Raw genomic sequence first — 26,292 nt, 5'->3', positions numbered from 1 at the left:
AAGTAGTTATGTTCTGGCTTGTTTCCAGTACTCGCTTGCTATCCCGTACTCTGTAACTTTCCTCAGAAACCGTACATTCTGTGATTTCTCATAACTTTGCTACACACTCCCCTACAAGGCGACGTATAAGCCAACAGATGCTGTTATTCCCCTACCTCTGCACCAAATATTAACCAATCATGTAATTGGACCAGCGCCGTATGTTATGTATAAATATGTTGTTTTGTCATAATTAAATCAGAGTTACACCTTGCATACGTGGTCTCTGTTATTGATCTGTATATACGGGGTTAACTCTCACGGAATTCTAAGAAGTAATCACATTGAGGTCAAAAGGGTAATTATAGATGAGGACGAACCCCGATAACTAAGTAAGTATTGGGCAATTCTCCTTCAGCTATCAAGCCAGTGGGATAAGGACACAGAGACACTGACACTCTTACCACAGCTCTGAAGGGCTGGCAATGCAGTGCATAAAGCACCACCGTAATATATATATATTTACATATAATATGTCAATTGAAGTGTACCCAAGGTAACACTTACTAGCGCTATTAGTTATCTGCAGATTCCCTGCCCTGGCCTTTTCAGCACCCAGGGAGGGAGCAGGTTTTGGCGCTTTCTGTCTCAATGGTGCTTCAGTTATAGTGCAGAGGCAGTCTGTATGCAGGTGACCATGCGGTTCGAGGTTGCCACCGCAGTCGCCATATTCATGCTGCACGCAAAACCGGGGACTCACATGAGGGGACCCCGGTTTTGATGTTGCTGGTCTAAACACAGCAGTTAGTGACAATATCTGTGCTGCTCACATGTTTGAGCTTGTTTCTCTGCACAGCAGGAACCCTTCCCCCATCACCCCAGCTGCACACAGGTGTCATGTTACAGTGTGAGCTGAACCTTGTGATGGCTGCTAAAGCAAGTGGGTTTATCACAGAAATAGGGGGACCAGTATTTAACTGTGCACATTGTGAGGTGCAGGTAGCAGACATATATATATATACTGTACATTTAAGACATATATATACACTGTACATTTAATACATGCATGTATAACAGGGCTAACACTCTGACAGAGATAGCACTTTAATCGCTGCAGTACATACACTGGAAAGTGTCATGTGCCTTCTGCCCTCTGCAACACATACACTGTGGAGTGTCCTGTGTTGTCTGATGGCTGCTCCTGTAGCATGTAGCCAAAAGCGCGCCCACAGAGCACTGGTCCCGCTCTGGATAAGCTCCGCCCAGCGTAATGGCGCCGGAGCTTACCTGCGTTTTATACTGAGACTGACATTGGGGAATGTCCAAACCTCTTTGGTAACTGCCCTGGACAATACAGGAACTGTACCCTGTCCCAGTGTAGGCAGGAGGTTACGCGGTCCCTGTGCAGGGCACCGCCATACCGCCGCCATCTTGCCGCACAATAACCCGGGGACCCCACGGCGGGGGACCCCGGGGTAATACTCACCACTGACGTCTTCAGACTGGACTAGGGGTGTGCGGCATGCCAGGGGTGTGCGCGCTGCAGCGCAATGCCCGCGGTAACAGCACCCACTCAGGACGGTGGTCCTGTGGCAGGGACAGCTCGGTACCTTGAAGTGGCCAGCAGCTGAACCCTTCCCCTAGTCTCCCACGACGCAGGACTGCTGTTAAGTCCAAACAGCAGCCCCAAAATAATAAAGAAATAAAACAGAAGATAAAACTCTCTTGAGCTCTTCCTGATGCGTGCTTCTCCTGAGGCACAGTTCTCAAACTGAAGCTAGAGGGAGGGGAGCAGAGGGGAGGAGCCAGTACACCCAGTATAAAGTTTTATATGTGCCGGTCTCCTTCGGATAAGCTCTTTCCCCATCGTTAAGAACAACTTCCCTGTATCCCATAAGAATGATAGAGAAAAATGGGTCACCCTCCTGTATTTCAGCCAGGGAGATATCCAAAACCTCTCTTATAGCCATTGTGAGAGGCTCCAGGCCACGCAGAGATGATTGAGAGTCCTGTAACGGAACGTCATCATCATTATCATCATCTCCTGCCTGAGAATCAACATCAGAGTCAGGCAACATGGTGGTCGCAGCACGCTTTCGTGACTGGCCCGGCGTGGGTATAATATTATCCACCCTTGCAGACAGAACAGAAAGGTCCTGCTGCACCTGTTTGGTCTGCACACTATTTGCAGCCAATTGAGCAGACACTGTCTGCAGCATGTTTTTAATGCCAGATGCCCACTCAGGCTCCTGGGAGTCTGATTGCAATGCCCGCGATGACAACAACCCACTCAGGACAGTGGTCCTGCAGCAGGGACAGCTCGGTACCTTAAGAGTATGTAAAAGTATGTATTAGGCGCTAGAGGCTAAAGTGGTGTAGCTTGTCACCCTGTTGGAGGATTGCTAGCCTCCACAAAAGACACAAGAAAGAAAAAGCCGCCCAGAGTGCGGCGAAACGCGTTCCATAGGAGTGCCTCCGTTACCCGGTGAATCCATCTCCATACAGCCAGAGCCGAATCGTTGCTTCCAGCGGCACTGTACAGCTACCCGGCAGACGCTTGTGGCAGAGCGTCGCATGAAGCGTACAGCAACATCAAGCTGGAAACCACACCGACGGTCATTCGGGAGACACGGGACGGAGCTGGTGCTGCAGCTCACCACATGTTTGGAAATTGCCTTGAACTGTGTGAGACACCTGTGCTTATATAAGACGGACACTGCTGTTAAGTTTATCACTCTGCAAAAAAGGTGACAATTCCCTTTATTTTAATGGGTGCCTACGTATTTACACAGAGACATTGTGGTGCAATCCGAATCTGACAGCGTGTATACTGATCACAAAATTGGATGGTCTATGGTTCAAAGGAAATCTGACCCACAACTAAGAACTAATCGAGCTTGAACTGGTCCTATAAATTGCTAATCCATTGCAACTTCAAAGGATATAAGGTTACCACATAGTAAAAGACCATCATCTAACAAAGGCTCACTGTGTATGTATGTATATATATATATATATCGAGCAAGCTCGACAGCCGTGACCCCAGATTGAATACCCCCTTAATGTATCTACCAATAAATTAAAGAATAAAAAAAAAAAATTCAAGGCGACTAACCAACATGCGGAGTAGTGTTCTCTCTAAGATTATTTTGGGGCAGGGTGATAGTCGCCAATGAGGGCACATTTGAAGTTTAAAAGGCATCATTTTCGACACAACTTATCGCAACAGCTGCATGGAGTATTATAAATTGTGTACACTAATGGATCATACCATATGTAATATTTAAAGGATTTCCCATTTTAACCTCGTACCTGCCCCTTCCACCAGTTATCACACCACAACAAATTCCCCTGCAATGCCACCAGAACACCCCACAGTGTCCAACAAGTAATTGGACTTCAAAGAGAGGGAGAGTGAAATAATTGTCTTCAGAAAAGTCTGTAGACTGCTGGTACAGGGAAGAAACAGCATCATCTGCAGACAGATAGGTCTAGAAGTCCTGTTCACAAAACACCAAGACTGCCCATGCAACAAGCTCTTACTGGTCCTGGACCTTCCTGGAGGAGGAAAGTAACCAGCAAAGATTTATCTGACCAACCTATCTGGAGGGAACAAATATCTGGTAATGTATTGGACAACATGACAATCAACCATTTGCTCCAAAACACTGGAAAACAAACAATATTGTTTATGGAGATTGGTTAAATTAATTTGATCTAACAGATTTGTCCAAAAAAATCATTTTTGGACATTTTACATTCTAGCAATTAAAAATATTGAGCCAAAGCAAGTAAGTATATTAATTAATGGTAGACTCATAGTAAAGAGAGTATGAGAGAGTAGAAAGGTCAAAGGGGCCTAGCATATTGGGTGTTCAAATAGAGTAATGAAAAGAACCATTCTAAAATAGGACAATGCGAGGGCCTCTACAGCAGATGTGGAGAAGGATACCTCAATTGCCACTAGTTCAGATTGAAGTAGGAAACATTTTAGAGAGTTTATACGGCATATACTACCACCAATCATAAAGTTTGGTACTTATGTAATATCTGGGCTGCCGTTTTTCTTATGAGGCCGCGTCCGCTCGCCACGCTTCGGGCACGGTGGCTCGCTGCGCTCGCCACACTATATAAAATCAACTCCATGCGTATTTGGATAGTAGGGGTATGAAAAAATGGGGTGCATTTAACATGGGAGCCCAGATAATACATAAGTAGCTAAAGTTTATATGCGGTTTCTTTAATTTGTGTAGAGATAGAGCTTTTGGCAATCACTTCTGTCGCCTCCTCTCAGCAGAACTCATTGGTGCTTATCCTAAATCCCTTTCCTACTCCTGCTGACCATCAGAGAATTAAGTAACATTAATCCACAGGATATAGATAGAATGTATAAAGCTATACTACTGTGTGACGTGAAAGTAGCCATTACCTAATAAAGTAGTAGACAGGGAAACTTTTGCCTTCCTGAATCTAGGCTACATAAGTATATTCAGGGAGATTCTGGGGGTCCTGCCATTCCAGATGAATCTCAAGAAAGATTGAAGTCCACAATTGAGACTTTAAAAAGGAATGGTTTAGATCAGATAGAGGAGTGTGGGAATCAGATTAATATGAAAAACAATGATCCACCACAGTCACAAAATTATATAACCTCTCCAAGTGGCAAGGTCATGGCGAACACTTGAGAGAAGCTAAGGATAACTGGGGGTGATGGTTAATAGAAGATCATCACCCACAAATATGGAGACTTTACATTCTTAGGATCCCACCTCCACCCCACAAATAGAAGCAGAGTTATAGTAATAGCAGCAAGGGTTCAATTACCAGCGCAGCGACTTTTATACAAAATATCACATAGGCTGTTTATATGCCAGTCAGTCATGTGAACAGCCTACTGTAGCGATGAGTAGTAATCTGCCAGTTATAACTTTATTAAACTACAGTAGTACTGCATCATGCCTGCCACTTAACCTGGTATATGCACTGTACTGCAACTAAAGCTCAGGGCTTAGGCACAGTAAGCTGTCTCTGCTAGGGTTCAGTGTGGGCATGATGCAGTTTGTGCATGTAGTAATACTGCAACTAAACCCGAGGCACTAAATAATGAAGACTTCTGCAGGAATCCACAGTACTGGCTAGTTGCAGGAGCTACATCCCTGCTGTGCTCACTGAAGCACTGCAAAAAGACATTTATTGCAAAGGTGAGAGAGAGATCACAAAAACTACCATATATACTCGAGTATAAGCCTACTTTTAAGAACATTTTTTATGCTGAAAAAGCCCCCCCCCCCCCCCCCCCTCGGCTTATACTCGAGTGAGGGTCCCGCTTGAGTCAATAAGTTTTCCCAGTTTTTTGTTGTAAAATTAGGTGCCTCGGCTTATATTCAGTTCGACTTATACTCGAGTATATACGGTATTTATAATGTTGGAAAAACATTGATATACTTACCTTAAACTCAGAAAAGTCATAACATATAGAGCTTATTACTGAATGCTTAATACCAAGCTAGAACTTTTACACCAAAGCCAAGTGACTAGAACAAGTGTGATAATGTTCATGTGAGATAATAGCCCCAATCCTCTAAATAAAAAATAGGCCATCAAGATAACGTGATCATGACCAATCACCCAGCTGGCACACAATTGGCCACAAATCATTATTTTTATTTCTACATTCCTCATAAAAGTATGCTGTTTTTCTACATTTACAGTATATTGCTTATTTTTAACCCCTAATATTATCCAGTACATAAAGAATATTCAATCATTAACTTTCCTGATGAAGTTTACAATGCTCTACCACATCCAAACATATATTTGTCTGCCTGTACATTTTTGGATTGTGAAAGAATGAACACCTAGGAAAAACTCACAAAAACATAAGGAGAACATATAAACTGGACACAACGTCCCTAGTTCCCATGTTATGGGGGTCTGCACAAGCGCGGAATTGCATAGGTGAAGACCCCGGCTTTGGGGAGTTACACACTCGGATGATTTCTTCTGCTAGCAGAGGCATGCGAGAGGATTTGTTCTCGTATACGCATGGTACTAAGGTGATTCGGCAGTAGGGGGGGCGCGGGTATTCGGCTGGGCGTGGGGCGATGTCTCAGGTGCTCAGTAAGCTGTGAAGTTCGTAGCTTACCAAGCCAACGTGAATCAAGACCAACATCCCTCCAGTACTGTGAAGTTGCGATGCTACAAATGTTGTTGCCAGCAATACTATATTTCCCAGCACCACTGTGGAGAAATAACTGCCATTCCTTGAACAACAAATATGGTTTAAACAACTCCTGTAGTGAAAAATGGAAAAAAAAAACTAAAATGTATTCATACCAGATGAACATATGCTTAATGAAGAACAATGTAAATAAATAGGAACATAAAAATAAAAGTACATTCTCTAATTCACATACATGCTAATGAACATCCTGCAAAAACCCACTGTTCTGTAGCCTATTGTTGCACTTATGGCTATATTTACTATGGATACCGTCACTAGGTCTACAAGCATTAGATTGACAAGCATGAAGAAGGTCGACAGAGTCATAAGGTTGACATGGGGAAGTTTGACAGTGAAAATGTGGACAAGGGGTTTTACACTTTTTGTTTGAGCTGACATGTGCCGCCAGGTGGTATTTCAAGTCCTACCATCCACTATGGCGTGGTGGAAGAATAAAATAGCATGCGAGGGAATGCAGTGCTACATTTCAGCATCCATGTTGACTGTGTCGACATTCGGGTCAAAAAAGTGAAAACCCCCATGTCGGCCTAGTTGGTGTCTATCCAATAATCCATATCCATTTACTAAATGGTGGCTTTTGTAAAGGTGGAAATCTAAAGGGGCCCTAACATTAGGGGGTACAGCCTGGCATGATTTATCCATAACGTTATTTCCAGCTTACATTTTCACGTCAAAGCAGCTACTTTTAAATACAGCCCTTAGTGTATTTACCAAAACAACTGTAATGATTAGGCAGGGTACACACTGGAACGACTACTAATCGTTATGACTTTACTAAAGATTTCCACACACCCCCAGCAAACTTGCTAATGACTGAAAGATATAGTGCATTGTTTGGACATACGCGATCGTTGCTCCTGTACACACTAGAAAAAACTTCATGCCACTTTGCTCTAGGAAGTAGCATGAAGGTGACATTAAATCCTTCTGACATGGTTTGTCGTCCTGTCTGACATACACACTGCACGACAGGCACCAAATCACTAGCGATATTGGTAGATTTTATGTGCAGCACATCAAACCTTATGATGTAGCATGCACCCGCAGGAGCGAGCATATTGTATGCATACACAGCGATGTAGATGATTTGTCGTTACAAAACCATGTACTCAGCTTCAGCTAGCAAACATAAGTGGGGATATCACGGATGGTGTAATGGTTAGCATTGGGGCATCACGGATGGTGTAATGGTTAACATTACTGCCTCACAGCACTCACATCATGGGTTCAATACCCACCATGGCCCTAACTGTGCGGAGTTTGTATATTTTCTCTGTGTTTGCGTGGGTTTACTCCGGGTACTCCGGTTTCCTCCCACAATCCAAAAATATACTGGTAGGTCAATTGGCTTTCAACAAAAATGAACCCTACAATGTCTGTGTACGCGTGTACATGTGGTATAGATTGTAAGCTCCACTGGGGCAGGGACTGATGTGAATGTTCAAGTATACTCTGTAAAGTGCTGCGGAATATGTATGCGCTATTTAATAAACTATTAATAAATAAATTACCTGCAATCGCTGATCACATGTAACATGTTGGCTTGGGGATAACTAATTAGCCCTGAAAATTTCCAGTAGAAACAGGACTGGCACAGCCAAAAAAACACACAGGTTTTACTGTAATTGTGTGTTTTCAGGAGCTTGTGCTTTTTTAAACCGAGCGATTTGGATAGCCTGATAAAAAAAAAAAAAAAGAAAAACAATGAAAGTATACTTTTATAATTCATAAAAAAAGCACAGGGGGGGCAAACTAAGAAATAATATTTAATATACAATATAAGTCACTGGCCAGTGATATAAATTAAAACGCAGAAACATTTTAGCAGCATCTAAGTTTTAAAGCAATTGACTGTTACTGAATCTGATTTGATGTTCAGTTATTAAGAAATCAAGTTTTTGTTGATAGCCATATAATCCAATATGTTAGTATGGAATTTTTAGTACGTCTATGTACGAATGTATGAATTTTTAGTATGTCTGGCCAGACTTTAACCCCTTGAGTGGTGGATTTTGCTGGGGCAGGGCAAACCTACCAGGGCAGGTTTGTCCTTCCCCAACAAAACCCACCAGAGCATAGCCTAGTGTCCGGGCAACCCCCTCACCTCTGCTCTGGCGTTTGTATGCTGGAGCTCCTCTGCCGCTGTCAGTCACAGCAGTGACTACATACGGCAGGCTCGGGGATGATCGGGGTGGCTCGGGAGGACTAGGACACCTGAACGTCTGAGCGCTCCCGACTCCTCCTCCGAGCCTGCCACCCTACAAATAATGGGGAGCTCCGGTGTACGATTGCTGGAGCAGAGCGGTGAGGAGCAGCGATGGGAGGGGAGAGGAGGTGGGGTGTGCCCGGACAGGTGATGCGCCAGTGGTGCACAGCTGCAGGCACCACTGGCGCACACCTTGTTATTAGTGGTATGCCCCAAATTTTCTGGGACAGCCCGCTACAGCAGCACAGCTGAGCCCAGAAAATTTACGGGCATACCATGCAATTGGTTAAAGGGTACCTTCTGGTTCAGCTTGGTAGTGTCTAAGCTGCTTCTGCTTATTCTTTTTATTGCAGCTTTATTTTATTATTTATTAACAGTTTCTTTTGACCATTCACATCAGTCCCTGCCCAGGTGGAGCTTACAATCTATATTCCCTACTACATGTAGGGAATATACACACACACACACACACACACATTCACTCAGGTTAATTTTGGTGGAGGAGGAGAGTAAACCCACGCAAGCACGGGGAGATTATACAAACTCTGCACATTTAGGGCCAAGGTGGGAGTCAAACCAATGACCTCAGCACTGAGAGGCAGAAATGCTAACCATTACACCATCCACGCTTCCCTTTATCTGGAAACTTACTTGCTGTGGGTATTTTTAAATCCCATATCCATGATAAAATGTACCCTTTTATATTCCAAAGTAGATGGCCACATCTTTTACCCTGTCATAGACCAATCTTTTTATCTCAAAATGGGTAGACGAGTATATATGGAACAATAACACATTTCTTAATGATCTAAAAGTATGGCGTCGCTACATTGACAACGTCTTCTTTATCCAGACCGGAACCAAGAGGAACCTTGAGGAATTCAAGGAAATTATCAATTCAAACTTAAACCTATGTTTCACCACAGTTTCTAGTAAATAGTATATTTTTCCTTGATCTTGAAATTTCAATTAAATTCAATAAAATTATTACAAAGACTCATAATAAACCAGTAAACGGAAATAATATTTTACCAATATCAAGCAATCATCACCGGAATTGGGTTAACAACATCCCTCCAGGACAATTCAGCTATCTTTGCCAAAACTGCACGAATGTTGATACTTTTATACAAGGTTTAACCATGTCAAAAAAATTCTCACAAGAAGGATACAAACAAAAGATTCTAGATGAACAACTGAAAACTGCAACATATTCACACAGAAAAGAACTCAAATATAAATCAAACATTTGCAAACAAAGAACATGATATCACTTTCAATTTCATAGTAACCATTGAAAACATCTTAAAAGAAAATTGGAATATCCTTTCTAAATGATAAGGATCTAATAACGCTTTCACACTGCCAAAACGTTTCAAAAACTGGTATTTTTAAACGGTATTTAAAACGGGTCTCAGCCTTCACATTGCAGTAGATTACTGTTTTAAATACCGTTTAAGTACCATTCACATCAGTCAACCCGTTTAATCCTCCGAACACGTTTCAAGGCAGAATGCTGGGAAAAGCCTATCACAGGTCTGTAATCTGTTGTTTTTACTAAATACCGTTTCAGAGCCATTCTCACTGCATAAAAAACGGCTCTGAAACGTGTAGGACTCTGCTTTTTAAACGTTTTGAAATACCGGTTATCTTTAACAGGTAAATCAATACTGGCGCTTTCCCACTGCAGCCTTAAATGTTTTGAAATGGGAAAAAAATGGCAACATACCGTTTAACAAGTGCGGTGTGAAAGGGGTATTAAACGGTTACTGCCCAAACATCCAAAAATTATTTATAGACAAGCACGTAACCTCCCAACAAGAACTTGTTTCCAGTTACATTCCACCACAGAATAAAGATCCCCAAAAAGAACAAATAGATTCCATCCCTGTCTCAATTGTAAAGCATGTTCAGCTCAAAAAAATCATTCAACAAAAAGGAAAATTAATTTACATCAGCTGAGACAGGAAGAATATCAAAGATCATATTTCCTGTGAAACAGAAGGGGCAATTTACTTAATCAAATGCCCATGCGGCAAACAATACATCGGCCAAACTAAAAGAAAAATCAAAATACACCTTGCTGAACATCTCTATTACATCAAAAAAAGCCTGACTACACACAGCCTTTCTAATCACTTCCTGAAAAAATATCAAAAGTGACCTGACAGGAATTACCTTTGTTGAAATCCAAAAAGTCCAACACCACTGGAGAGATTTCATCAAAAGATTAGACTAGAGAATTGAGTCACGATGGATATTTGAGTTACAAACATTCATTTAAATTAAATCTCCTTTAAATCCACCATATCTTCTCACATATTTTTACAAATATTATTACTTCATTGCATAGTTTTAACATTTTTTTTTTTTTTGCATTTTTCATCCAATTTTTTTTTTATTATTGTCCTTTGGGGGTGGGGTGGCACATAGGAAGAAAATAATTGTATATTTAGACTTTATACATTTTGTTGGGCATCTATGTTTTAGCCTTTAGTTTTTTAGGCGTCTTACTAAATACATGTGGTTGACACCAGACGGAGGTGACCATTTCCGACTCCTTTTTTCAAAGTCCATTTTTTAAATAAAGTTTTAAAAATAAAGTTTTCAAGCTTAATAAAGTGCATTACAAGCACAAAACGCATCGATCCCAGGAGTCCCGTTGAAGCTTCCTCCAGATTGCCCCCATCAAATGGGTTACGTGCCGAAGAACAACAAAAGCCATGTATTTCACAGCCTTGTGAGTCCACCAAATGCTGCCCGCACAGCCTCCCACCCCCCTTGCACGCCACGATCCACCGCAGGCATGCAAGTGGATGTTTTGCATAAACATCTATTTGCAGATTTCGTGCGGGGAGGAAATCATGTGATGGTTGCCAACCATCTAATGATTTCTACACCTCTGTGATGTCTTAGGACTGCGGGCGCCATGTTCAAAAAGCGGAAAGCGGGCCGGCAGCTGACATCATCTGCCCGCCCTCCTCACCTGTGTCATGGACAAATTTCAATGGCAAAACCCAGAGTTTTCATGGGAACATCCAAGAAACACTTGGTGTTCCCATGAGTGCAACTGCTCACTACTGCCCCACGCCCTCCCATCCGCAGTGCTGTGTGCAAGCGGCTGGCGAATAATCAATTTGCCGTTGCTGCTCACACCATGCGGCTGCACATTTGCGAAACGGTTTATGTGCATGCACAGTCGCACACCATCACTCCCCTGCGCAAACACGCAGGGGAGCGAATGGACCAGAATAAGGTCATGGGGCATGGCTCTGTTTCATGGCACTTGGTAAAAAAAATTGGTACTTATGTAGTATCTGGGCTGCCGATTTTTTGATTGTATGCCTTAAGTTAAGGCATACAATCAGATGCGATGCGATATCGCATCGCATCGCATCGCATCCGATATCGGATGCGATGACCCGATTTTTCCATAGGAATCAATGTTAAAATGATTCCTATGGAAAAATGGGTCCTTTTCATACCCCTACTATCCAAGTGGGCATGGAGTTGGATATAAACCTGTGGCGAGCGTAGCGAGCCACCGAGCCCGAAGCGTGGCGAGCGAAGCGAGCCCCGCGAGGGGACGGTATTCGTTCGCTCGCCACGCTTCGGGCTCGGTGGCTCGCTACGCTCGCCACAGGTTTATATCCAACTCCATGCCCACTTGGATAGTAGGGGTATGAAAAGGACCCATTTTTCCCATTGAATTCCATGTTAAAATGGACTCAGTCCATTTTAACATTGATTCCTATGGAAAAATCGGGTCATCGCATCGCATCGCATCGTCGCATGCGATGCGATCTCCCGATCCGACCCGATTTAGAAATCGGCAGCCCAGATACTACATAAGTACCAAAAAATTAATCTAATATATGTGGATCATTGATGGTGGTAAACCATCTGGTTCTCCATAATCAATGGCAAAAACATTCAACATTGGTCACAGACCATACCTCCCAACCTGACCCTCTCCAGGAGAGACACAATGCTCTGTTTCTGGACTTCCCTCTTAATTCATGATTGTTATCACCTGTGTGTAAACATCTTTCTTACCCATTAACCTGTTTAAAACAGGTGATGGCAATCATACATACAGAGGTGTACAATGATATTTGCGAGCTGTGACAGCGAGCAGTGTTGACTGCTCGCTGTCACAGCTCGCAGGGTCAGTATTCAACGGACCCCCTGCACACGCAGCTTTCCCCTCGCTAGGTTTTTGTAGCGAAGGGGAAAAGGGTGTGTGCGGCTGCTAAAACAGTGAGGCTTGCAGCTCGCTGTTTGGGGGAATACTCACTGTCCTCTGACAGCGATGATTCCCCCGGAAAGTACAATAGGGTGAGCGGCCGGCACAGGGGTTAACCAGCAAGGATGGCCTGTTTTTGCCGATCCCCCACCGTTTAACCCCCTCATCGGCCGCATTGAATAGGACCCTAAGAGGGAAGTCCAGAAACAGAACATTGTGTCCTTCCTGGAGAGGGTCATGTTGGGAGGTATGATAGTCCATGGATGATTTTGAAACATCAATGATCGATGGCCATCCCCATTTTAAGAGCAAGGTCCCAGCATTTAGCAAGTAACTTCTGAATACTCCAATTCTTAGACTTTTAGGAAAGACATAACAATACCCCCCTCCCCCACCTACAATACACAAAAACTTTGTTTTTAAAGCTTTTATTTAGACTAACACCAATGAATGAATCCATTTCCCATACTGTCAACCTTATACGTGCTGGAAGTGCCACATTATTGACAGGAACTAAACAGTAATTGATACAGTCATGCTTAGGAGACTATATTCCTAAATATACATTTGGTTAAGGTCACATAGGAAGCGAAACTGAGTAGTATGACTACTCAGACACATAATGGCATGCTTAGCATCATCATAGTCCAGGCAATGAAGGGACAGGGGAGTAATCATATGAAACTAAATATGCATATCTGACCCATGTGGACACGTAGCTGTCAGGAAACTTGTAGTACAGGAACAGTGTGTGTATACAACAAATCACAGGTGGATAAGGACAGGTGTATGTGGGATGCTGCAGACAGTGACCAATGTATCAGGTAACAGAGGCAGGTGCCGGGCACACACAGGACAGGGATGGGAGGCGGCTCTCTCACCTCCTCTTACTCTTGTCTGCCGTGTAATAGGCCGCCCTCTTCTGCACCGGCTGGAGCGGAATGCTGTCCGCCATCTTCTGCCGCCGCACGGAGTGACGTCTCCGGCTGACAGCCTGCGCCTAGCACCGCGGAAGACAAGGGGATGTTACGTCACAGTCAGCTGACACAGAGACGTAGTATGTGCTCGGTGACGCTGGACTGGGTACTGGGCAGCAGAAACGGTGCTGCTGGGAGCTCAGCTGACGGTTGTACAGATGTGTGACACGTGTGTGTGTGGCACTGCTCGCTGTCTCCGCACTGTCATATGTAGTGTAGTAACTCGCAGCAGCCAACCAAGTATACATTCTTATTGGCTGTCCCGTCAAATTGTAAAAGGTATAATAGACTTTATAAACTAATAGATAGACTAATGTGCCCCTGCCATAAAGCTGTCTATTTTTTTTTTCGCAATATCTTGGTAAATTGGGTAGTGTTGGTTAAGCATAACTCCGAGTATGCAAGGAAGTCGCAATTCCGAATCAGTATGTTCTGTTTGCTCTGACATTCTACTGATTTTATGGGCGAGACCTACTAAGCCTTGAAAAGTGATCAAATGGAGAGTGATAAACCTCCAACCTGTCATTTTTAAAACACAGCCTGTGACATTGCAGGTAGGTGCTGATTGACTGGTGATTTATCACTTCATTCTATGGGGCCGATCCTATTAACCCCGAAGGGTGCGAGTTCCTGTTCTGGTGCCGTATTAACGCTGAAAAACGGCACCCGAATTAACCCTAACTCGCACCCTTCGCAGAGCCGAATTAGCTGAAAATTGCTCGTGGAAGTTTTCAGCGAATTCGGGCCGCCGTCAAGTGCGCCCGGTGTCGTGACCATTCGCAAACACCGGGCGCATCCGCACCCTTCGGGTGTAATAGGATCGACCCCTATCACTTTTCAAGCTTAGTCAGTAGTGCAAGTATAAAAAATGACTTAGTGGTACTGTGTTGCACACTGAAGGCGCGCATCGAAACATGGGCGTGGTCATATAACACGAGGGGGAGTGGCTACATGACAAAACTTTAGAACATGATGACATTTCTGTTTGGTCTTGTGCATTTCATCCTGAACACAAAATGTAGGGTCCAGGATCAAAGTGTAGAAGCCAGGCAAACCGTAAATAGGGATATTGCACGCCGAAGACGCGCGGCAAAAATCTACACAGTACTGAATGTTACATGTCACACACCCAGTACATATTACCCATGCCATAATGCCCATTACACATTATGCCACACATCGTAATGCCCATTACACATGCCACACACCGTAATACCTATTACAAATAATACCACACACCGTAATGCCCATTACACATTATGCCTATCACAGTAATGCCCTTAAAACATGCCACATCTGGCACCATTTGTGACCCACTGCAGCCACTCCTGACAGCTCTGATACGCTCACTGCCTGCATTAAATTCAAAATGCCGATGGGGTTGTTACCTACATGGCTACCTGCCGATGTGTCAGCTGTAATCTGTTGGCTGGGCACCAAATCCAATGGAATAGGCATATGAAGACTAAGCCCTACACTACTCAGAGATGCAGGGACAGCGTACATTAGTGCCCTCCCCCATGCATCATACAAAATGGCCATTAGATGCAGACAGGAAGGTTCTGAGCTATGGCTATGGTCCCTACACACGGAGTGATGTAGGGTCATTTTCTGAGCGATCGCTCAGATAATGGCCTCACATCGCTTCATGTGTAGGCCCCATAAGAAGCCACTGGAATTATGGAAGCTGTATGCCAGGAGTCGCTTGCAGGCAGTGCCAGTGTCTAATAGGCATGTTGACTCCAGCGATGTAGAGAGGGGTGGGTGAGGCACCTGTAACTGCACTGATCAGTAACATGACATATGGGGAAGGGGGGGGGGGGTGGTGTTACGGGAATACATAAGTGGTGTGACAATATATGGGACAGAAAACAGCAGGAGTGGAACACAGTGAGGGTGACACAATGGCTGGGACAGAACACAGAGGGGAGTGTGGCACAATGATAAAACATTGGGGGTGTCTCACAGTGACAACATTGGATTTTCAGGGTGGCACAACACAGAGAGGGTAACAACACTGAGGGGTGTGTGATAGAGTGACAGAACATGTAGGTCAAGCGGGAGTGATCTATTGCACAAGACTGGGAGTTAGGTATTGGTACTATTTTATTGAGATAGGCCCCCTCTTTCTTCAATGGTTAGATACAATTGTATATATTAGATGTTCTTTAAGGGTGTGCTACCACGGACAAAGGAGTATAGACTTAAACAATGGAAAAGAAGAGAGATTGTCATGTGGTGGTGCACCATTTATAGTAACGAGACATAAAATATACCTTTTAATATTTAATGGTTTAAAATCTGCGAAATATAACGAACAACATACAACATAAATACAAGTGAGTACAGTGTGAATTAAAATGGCCCGTGCGGGTTCTGCACTCAGTTTACCTTGCTATTTGATAATTATCTGACACAAATTAAGTATTCCCTCTTTATGATTACATCAAATTTTGGGGAGACAAGTGTCTAATTGGGATAATGGCTGTTTACTGTATATAAAGTCCTGCAGCTCCAATCGTGAATCCTCTAATATACACCACACTCTGTATAATTACGAGGATAATAAACTTGGTATTTTAGTATCTTGTAGTGTGGGGAGAGTGAGTATATATGCGATTGGAGTAGATAACTGCAGGGCTAGTAAGCTCCGCAAGTAGCGTGTGTCATTCACATAAGTTGCAATGTGGCTATGCGCCTAGCTAATGCAACTGGTGTACAGCATACAAGTGGGCTTGTAGAATATAATTATACGATCGCTAAAACGGTGCCGCTGCTGCTGCTGACCACAGACTCTCCCTGTCAGGGACGAGTTCTTGTGATGCCGGCTAGCGTGCACCCGTCGTTACACTTAGCGCCGCTGGTTCTCCCACTGTTACCTGTATTTGTTGTGTGACTGTATTTCTAGTCCTTTTCAGGACTCTAATGTATTAGCTATCTCTACGATACCAAGAGCCAACTGCTGTGTTCAATACCAGCGGCGCTAAGTGTAACGACGGGTGCACGCTAGCCGGCATCACAAGAACTCGTCCCTGACAGGGAGAGTCTGTGGTCAGCAGCAGCAGCGGCACCGTTTTAGCGATCGTATAATTATATTCTACAAGCCCACTTGTATGATGTACACCAGTTGCATTAGCTAGGCGCATAGCCACATTGCAACTTATGTGAATGACACACGCTACTTGCGGAGCTTACTAGCCCTGCAGTTATCTACTCCAATCGCATATATACTCACTCTCCCCACACTACAAGATACTAAAATACCAAGTTTATTATCCTCGTAATTATACAGAGTGTGGTGTATTAGAGGATTCACGATTGGAGCTGCAGGACTTTATATACAGTCCACAGCCATTATCCCAATTAGACACTTGTCTCCCCAAAATTTGATGTAATCATAAAGAGGGAATACTTAATTTGTGTCAGATAATTATCAAATAGCAAGGTAAACTGAGTGCAGAACCCGCACGGGCCATTTTAATTCACACTGTACTCACTTGTATTTATGTTGTATGTTGTTCGTTATATTTCGCAGATTTTAAACCATTAAATATTAAAAGGTATATTTTATGTCTTGTTACTATAAATGGTGCACCACCATATGACAAACTCTCTTCTTTTCCATTGTTTAAGAGTGACAGAACACAAGGGGGATAACAGAACACAGAGAAGGAAGTGAGATTGACAGAACATATGGGGGGGGGGGGGGTGACAGAATACAGGGGGGTGTGACAGAACACGGGGGGAGCACTGACCTGCTTACGATGCCCGGTTTCTGGCTCCAGCGCTACCACGATTGTGCCTTGTATAGCAGGGGACAGGATTGCGCATTTTCTCTTGTGTGCCAATAAATGCAGCTGTGGGCTTTATGGCAGCCGCGGAGAGGCACAGCTAGCCGATTGCAGCAGCATTATGAGGCTTTGCAGGGTCTAAGTGGGCGCAGCTTGCTGTCAGTTGGAGCTTGCCGTGTTCCCTGAAGCCTGGCCGTACTGCACTATAACTGCAGGAGAGGAGACAGGAGGTCCTTTGCGCCGCCTCAGGCACCGGCTGGGCCGCGCATGCGCAGTGAGCGTTGTTGGTCATTTGTTATGGCGTACGGGGTACCGGCACCATATGTTTTAGCGGTACGCCATACCACCCCATACCGCCATACTTGCACCACTAATCTTAGTACATCTGTACACTGCATTACATATTACATATCTCCCAACATGGCCCTTGAGGGACACAATGCTCTGTTTCTGGACTTCTCTCTTAATGTATGATAACCATCACCTGTGTTGAAGCAGCTTTCTTATCAATCACCCTGTTTGACACAGGTGATGGTAATCATACATTAAGAGGGAAGTCCAGAAAAAGAGCATTGTGTCCCTCCAGGAGAGGGTCATGTTGGGAGGTATACATAATAATAACGGGGCCACTGATCGGCAAAGATGCCATTTACCATGTAAAGGGTACATGGCAGAGTCTGACAGAGGGGAGTATGGAGGCAGAGGCAGGCCCCGGTGGAGCTGGCTAGCGGCGGTGACTTATGGGAGTCCGGGGGATGCCGCAGGCAGAAAGGGCTCCGGCACACTTATCGCCACCGAGGTGTCGCTCTGTGCATATCTAATGAGCGGGAGCCAGTGCAATGAATATTTAATAAGCGGGTCCCCGCCCTCTGCATATGTAATGAGCAGACACGCTCATTTCATATGCAGGGGGCGGGGACCCGCTCATTAAATATTCACTGCACTGGCTCCCGCTCATTAGATATGCACAGAGTGGAACCAGCTAAGTGCTCACTACTGCCAGGGTCCTAAATACCGTTTCAGACCCTTTCACACTGCCAAAAAAAGGGTCTGAAACGGGTAGGACACTGCTTTTTACCCGTTTAAGAAATACAGGTATTTCTTAAACTGGTAAAGCACCCTGGAGCTTTCACACTGCAGCTCTAAACTTTTTAAAAGGCAAAAAAAGACAATATATACCGTTTAAGAGCTGCAGTGTGAAAGGGGTATAAGCTAATGCTGCCTAAATGCAGTTCTATAAACTATCCACTGACCAGCTACTAATTTGAGGAATTATATGGTTATAAAACTTTTATTTAGCAAGGAATTTATAAATCCATACTTTAAATTAATTTTGGGGATTGTGAATGCTGCACATACTTTTTGTACTGCCTTCTGGGCATGCAAATTGCATGTAAAACGCAAGCGTTGCGATGCTATGTGATGTGATCCAGCCCATAACGGGTGCGATCATCGCACCGTGTATGGGCACCTTTATGATTATATTTTATTGTAATGACTGGTACACACCAGAATAATTGTTAGTAGATCGTTAGCAGATTGTGTGATGGTCACACGATCTGTGTGAGCATATAATCTGCTAACGATCTGCATCCAATCTGCTAACGAGTCTGTATCCAGTTGAATGGATCTTTTACAGATCCTACCTGCAGCAGGTAGGATCTGTAAAATGACCAAACGACAGCGGGGATGCGCATCAGATTGGAATCGGATCTAAACATGCAAAAACATGCCCAATCTTCATACAATATACAAACAATCGGTCGGAATTGGATCTAGATTGATGGAATTGAGCCCTAATCATTCTGGTGTGTACCCTACATAAGACTGCAAATTACAATAAATGCGAACAGACAATTGGCAGAGTGGAACAATTAGACAAGACAAAAAGGTTCTACATTATTCAAGAGCAATATAACAAATCTACTACAGATAGCAGAAGTTAAGTATGTAAAGTAAAAACATTTAACACACTGTAATATACTGGATGGGCAAACTGAAACGGGGGTTAATGGAAGATACTTATTTCCATATTATACCATGCTGTCAGATACACTGATGATCTGAGCATTTTATTGATGCCCATTTCACATCGCACATGTTTGGACGCACCCAGGATTTGGACACAGGTCCATCCCGGGAGTGACCCATCATGTGCAAGTTGAAGCTCCCCACAGCGACCCGGCAATAAACCGGGTCGCGGATGTCATTGGGGGCGGAGTGGTGGCACATCATCGGAGGTGGGGGAAGAGGCAGCGCTTAGAGCTTACCCTGCCTCCTCCCTATAGTGTGAACGGGACCCAGGTTACCCGTTTACACAACCCGGGTAAAAACCTTTTAACCCAGGTCAGATTGCAAAGTTGCTAGACCGGGGATTTTTCAAAAGGCCCTTTCACACCGCACAGTGACCCGGGTCAACCTGGGTTATTTGTGCGGTTTGAAAGGGGTATAACTTAAGTGGGGGCAGAATCTAATGTGTTGTGGTAATAAATAGCCCTATTGGACTGGTATAATAATTGATAAATATATGGCTCCATGTTGTAAAAATGTGATAGAAGCTTGACGTAAATCCAGGGTTGTGACTGATGAGAAGAAATAAGGTGATGACCGGTGACTCTAAGCATGTAGTATGTATGAAAAGATTATGTATTAAATTAGGCAAAAAAGAGGAGGGGCACATATGTAAAATATCAACCAATGGCATATCAATACTTAAAGTGTGTTCAAACGCTGTATCAGCAAAGTTATCTGTGCTTTTAATCCTGTGAAATGCATAACGATAATTTGTTTCAATGGCATAGGATTGTATAGGAGGTAAATTCCATCCACCTAGACTACATTGGTTTAAACTGGGTATACACTGGGTGATATATAATTAACAATATCATCAATATTATTAACGATATCGTCCAATGTGTACGTTCAATATCATTAACAATACGCGCAGCCATGATGGAGCGGGGGAACAGGTGACATCATTAACCTTATATATACATTCTCCTGCGATTCTCCCCCCCCCCCCCCCCCCCCAATGTAGTTACATCAAGCTCTCCAGCCCAATCCTTGTAACCTCCCCAGACTGAAGTTCCAGTGTTCCCTGCCGGATGATAGAGATAAGAGGATTTTGGTACCTGCCGGTAAATCCATTTTCTGAATCCACAGGGGAAACTGGACGCCCTCCATGCTTGTATTACCTACATGTTACTGTTCTGTGTTACAGTTGTTGTTTGCTACTGTCTCATTTTCCTTATGTTGTCCATCTCCTCTCGTCCACAATTTCCTAAATGGATGTTGCTGGGTATTAGAGGGGAGGAGCCAGTCTGATCTAAAATATTTTAGTGTGCTTAACTCCCAGCATTCCCTGAGTAAAGCTCCAGTGTCCCCTGCCGATTTAGATAAATGGATTTGCCAGTAGGTACCAAAATCCTTTTTTTTGTTATGTTACAGTTTTATTCTAAATTGGAATCAATTAATTTTCCCCTCAAAATTCTACACACAATATCCCATAGTGACTAGTTGAAAACAGTTTTTTGGAGATTCGTGCTAATTTATTTAAAAAAACACCTTAGAAATCAAGTTTATATAAGTATTCACAGCCTTTGCCATGCAGCTTAAAATTGAGCTTAGGTGCATCTTGTTTCCACTGATCATCATTGAGATGTAAATACAGCTTAATTGGAGTTCACCTGTGGTAAATTCAAGTAAATAAAGTATAGGGTCCCCCCTATATTATGGGAACCCCACAATAGTTCCATTACTAGCACTACCCATAACCAACTAGGGCTTGTGGAACTGAAGAGGGGTGTCCCATGGTGTGGCTATGTTCCGCCAACACAATTCAATTTCACCAGCCCTGGTTTAGTTGCATACTGTAATAAAATACTGATTGATTCCTCTCCAAATGTATGCCAACTTTCATAGTGTTAGAAATTCATATTAGAAATTAAAGCAGTATATCCTGATTTGGAGATCCTTCTTATTCAGCAGTGGGTGGTTTGGGGATGGAATACTCCTCTGTCTGCTGCTCTGGTGTTTTCCAGTCTCCATTAAACACAGACCTGATTGGCTCCAACCTTTTTTTACTCTACCCTACTGGGAAATGTAGTTTTTCTCCATAAACTGGTAAAAACAGCGTCCATCTATATTTATGTTTTTACTTAGGCAAAGATTATTAGTAGTTTCTGTGTTCTTGTTCTTCTTCAACCTCTTCTTCCTCCTTATATTAGAAAAGTATTTTCTGATTTATGCATATGAATTAATACATGTTAACTATGATATGCTCCAAATGATATAACCCAAATGTTATCTATTTTCCTTCTTTGACTGAATATATGTGATATCTGCCTAGATAGAGAGGAGAATCTTACGACTTTAAGAAAGTACCTATGAGTTCTCATTTTACCATGTGATCCGCAAATGGCAGATTTTTTTTACACAACTTATTTATATAACAAATGTAAGTGACGCTGGCATTTTAAGCTAATATTTTGCACATCTCTCACAGAGATGTTGGCACTCAGGGCCTTATTTTGGTTCATTCTTTCTGACAAATTCCTTCTTAGATGGGCAAAACCATGTGCACTGCAGGTGGGGCAGGTGTTACTTGTGCAGAGAGAATTAGATTTGGGTGGGGTTTTACTTCAAAGTGAGATCTATATTGCAGTGTAAAAATAAAGCAGTCAGTATTTTCCCTGCACAGAAACAAAATTACTCACCCAAATCTAATTCTCTCTGCACATGTTACATCTGCCCCCCCTGCAGTGCACATGGTTTTGTCCATCTAAGAAGGATTTTGTCAGAAAGAATGAACCAAAATAAGGCCCTCAAAGAGTTAATAGTTTGATACATTACTTTACAGATGGAGCCATTTGTTATAACTTGCAAGTTGCAGGCACAGGCATGATTCCAATGAGTTTGCTTGTATTTTTAAAGTATATTAAAAGGAAGTATGTCTAATAAAAAAAAACAGATAAGGCTATTATATAAGGCAAAAGACAAAAAAACACTATACGGTACTTGTTTACTAACACGGCGCCCGTCGTGGTAGATCGCATACCTTAAGTTAAGGTAACTTAAGGTATGCGATCAACACGATGGACGCGATTTTGTGGCTCTATTGCCGGCAAAGAGAAAATTGCATTGATCGCGTCCATCGCATGCCATCATAATGGCATGCAATGCGACCGACATGATCAACGCGATTTTACATAGGGCTCAATGTTAAATTAGCTTTCAATGTTAAAATCGCGTTGATCGCGTCCATCGCATGCCATTATCACGCATAGGGAACAATGGGAAATGGGCCAATGGGCCCAATTTTTCATTGTATATGCACCGTCACGGGTTTTAACCCCTTCCCGACATTTGACGTACATTTACGTCATGGTCGGGAAGCACTTCCCGACACATGGCGTAAATGTACGTCATGGATTTAAACTGTCACCGCGTCTATAGACGCGGTGACAGTTTCAACATGTCTGCTGTCCCTGACAGCAGACATGTCCGTGCATGCCCAGGGGGGGCTGCGATGCCGCCCCCCCGTCGGCGATCGCTGTGATTGGCTGTTCAGTGTGAACAGCCATTCACAGCGTTTTCCTGTGTCACCGGCGAATAACGTTCGCCGGTGACACGGGATCAGAGGTGATTGGTGCTGTAAAGTACAGCACCAATCACCGCGGGGTGTAAGGGTGACACTGGTGTCACCCCACCTCACCCCGCCCGCCCCCAAAGGCCGTGATTGGTCCGTCGGACCGACGGACCAATCACAGCCAAGGAGGGGGATTTAAACTAACGGTGACTGCACTGCAGACGCCATTCCGGTCTGGAATAGCGTGCAGTGCGGTCACCGTGCCCACCTGCCGCCATATACTGACCAGAACCTTGCTCCATACTTACCTGATCGCTGCTTCATCACTGCTTGATCACTGCTTGATCTGTGCTGGATGCTTCCTGGATCCTGTTGCTACTTGTGCCTTCCTGTGCTGTGAAATTGTGCTGCTGCAGTGTAATAGCTAGATAGAGAGATAGATAGAGAGATAGAGAGAGATAGAGAGAGATAGAGAGAGATAGAGAGAGAGATAGTGTCAGAGAGTGCTATATTTTGTGCTGCTGCAGTGTGATATAGTTATAGATAGAGAGAGAGAGATAGAGAGATAGAGAGAGATAGAGAGAGAGAGATAGATAGAGAGGCCTAGTGACAGAGTGCTATATTTTGTGCTGCTGCAGTGTGATGATAGAGAGAGATAGAGAGAGAGAGATAGAGAGAGATAGTGACAGATTGTGCTATATATTTTTTATATAACTGACTGCTGCCCCCTCCTTTTGTGCTGATCAGTATAAATTAACTGATCAGCAACTTTTTGGGGGCGCAGGTTTTTTTTTATATATAGATATACCTGTCAGTGCTGCTGCTGCAGTGTCATAGAGTGATAGATAGTGAGAGATAGAGAGATAGAGAGAGATAGTGACAGAGAGTGATAGAGAGTGCTAAATTTTGTGTCTGCTGCCCCCGCCTTTTGTGCTGATCACTATATCTGAGGTGATCAGCAACTTTTTTGGGGGTACAGAGGTTTTTTTTTTTTTTATATATACCTGTCAGTTGCACCAAAGGTTGTGCACCTGCTGCACCTCACTGGTAATCAGTGTCGCATCACTGATCACCTTTTTTTTTTGTGTGTGTGCTGTGGGGTCTTTTTTTAATTTTTTTTTTTACACACACTGTGATTTTGTGGGTGTCCTGTGGCCGCTGTGCGCTGATCAGTGACGTACATCACTGATCATCTTTTTCGGCACAGGGTTGATCTATTTTTTTTTTTTTTTTGATCAAATTCCTGTTGCCTTTGAGCGCTGTTCAGTGACAGACGTTACTGACCAACATCTGTGCTCAATTTTTGGCGCAGGACCTTTTTTTTTTTTTTTTTTAACCCCTTCAATTTTTTATTTTTAACCCCTTCATTTTTTTTTTTTTTTTATTGGTATAAAGTATTTTTTTTTTTTCTGCACTACATACACACTACACACTACATACCCCCCGGGTTGAAATAAAGTTTGTACCCCCCCCTACACTATACACGTGTTGAAACATTTCACTACCAGTAACACAAAAATAAAAATGGCATCCCAAATGTCCTCCCAAATGTCCTCCCAAATGTCCTCCCAGTCATCCAGGAGAATGTATTCAGTGGAGGAGGCATATGCCATGCTTGCCTCTGACTCAGACACAGCCAGTGATGCAAGCGGGGAATTTGAAGGATTCGTCTTAAGCTCCTCTTCCTCCTCTGGTGATGAGGGACCCCCTCAAAGACGCCCCCGTAGAGCAGCTGAGACCCCCCCCCCCAACAATTGATCTCGTATGGACCCCACCACCAGACAATTTTGAGCCCCAGGTTCCTGAGTTTTTGGCCATGCCAGGAATCCAATTTGATTCCACAGGTCTCAGAGAAATTGACTTTTTCAAATTATTTTTCTCTGATGATTTTATAAATTTAATGGTGGACCAAACTAATTTATATGCCCAGCAGTTTATTGCTCAAAACCCCACGTCATCATTTGCTAGGTGGACCCCTGTAGATGCAGTAGAGATGATGACGTTTTGGGGTCTGGTGTTTCATATGGGCATAGTAAAAAAGCCAGAAATTAGGCAATATTGGAGTACAGATGTTCTGTACAGTACTCCATTTTACCGTATGGCCATGACCCGGACTCGATTTGAGACAATTCTTAAATTTATACATTACACCGATAATGCACAGTGCCCACCCAGAGATGATCCCACCTTTGACCGGCTATTCAAAGTCAGGCCGGTCATTGATCATTTCAGTGCCAAATTTGAAGAGGTGTACATCCCTGAAAAATTTATTTGTATCGACGAGTCCCTTATACATTTTAAAGGAAGGGTTAAATTCCGCCAGTACCTTCCCAGTAAGAGGGCAAGGTATGGCATAAAAATGTATAAACTGTGTGAAAGCACCTCAGGGTACACCCACAGGTTTAGGGTTTATGAAGGGAAGGATTCAAGAATTGAACCGCCAGAATGCCCCCCCTCCCTCGTAGGTGTTAGTGGGAAAATTGTCTGGGATTTAGTGCACCCCTTCCTGGATAAAGGTTATCACCTCTATGTGGATAACTTTTACACTAGCATCCCCCTGTTTAAGGCCCTTGGTTCAAGAGGTACAGCAGCTTGCGGTACTGTGCGCAAGAACCAAAGAGGCCTCCCAAAAACGCACATTGCCCAAGTAATGAGAAGGGGTGAAAGCAGGGGAATATGCAACGAAAATATGTTGTTGGTCAAATATAAGGACAAGAGGGATGTCCTTATACTGACAACAATTCACGGAGACAGTACCACCTCCGTCCCTGTACGAGGTACCAGTACCCACACCTCCAAACCTAATTGTATCCTGGATTACAATAGGTACATGGGCAGAGTGGATCTTTCAGATCAGGTACTGAAGCCGTACAGTGCCCTGCGGAAAACAAAAATCTGGTACAAGAAGGTGGCCGTGTATATCATCCAGATGGCACTGTATAACGCTTACGTGCTATTCCGTTCTACCGGCCAGAGGGGGACATTTATGCACTTTCAAGAGGAAGTCATAAAGGGCCTAATATTTGGGAACCAGCAGGCAGAGGGCCCCAGTACTTCTAGTACTGGCCCCCGTATTGTACCAGGGCAGCATTTTCCTGATGAAATCCCCTCCACTGGAAAAAAGGGCAGGACACAAAAAAGGTGCAAAGTTTGCTATAAAAAGGGAATAAGAAAGCAAACTATTTTCCAGTGTGACACTTGCCCCGACAAACCCGGCCTATGTATAAAGGAGTGTTTTAAAATATACCACACATCTATGGAA

At 43.5% G+C, this 26,292-nt stretch overlaps 1 protein-coding gene across 2 annotated transcripts in view; it reads right to left on the bottom strand.

The window, feature by feature from the left end:
• ATP9B (ATPase phospholipid transporting 9B) overlaps positions 1-13,769 on the bottom strand; it is a 360,476-nt gene extending 346,707 nt beyond the window's left edge. Inside the window, exon 1 of one of the 2 annotated variants that reach the window (XM_083187774.1) lies at positions 13,557-13,769. In XM_083187774.1, coding sequence (XP_083043900.1) covers positions 13,557-13,630 — 74 coding nt within the window. In that variant the 5' untranslated portion in view covers positions 13,631-13,769. The remainder of the gene's footprint in view (positions 1-13,556) is intronic. The other variant, XM_083187775.1, reaches the window with a different exon arrangement.
• Between the last annotated feature and the right edge of the window lie 12,523 nt (positions 13,770-26,292).

Source organism: Crinia signifera, chromosome 5 (assembly GCF_055691185.1).
Source record: "Crinia signifera chromosome 5, ASM5569118v1, whole genome shotgun sequence".
In the NCBI taxonomy this organism is placed as follows: Eukaryota; Metazoa; Chordata; class Amphibia; order Anura; family Myobatrachidae; genus Crinia; species Crinia signifera.
Note: the sequence above shows the minus strand (reverse complement) of the source record. Positions and strands in the feature narration are given on the sequence as shown.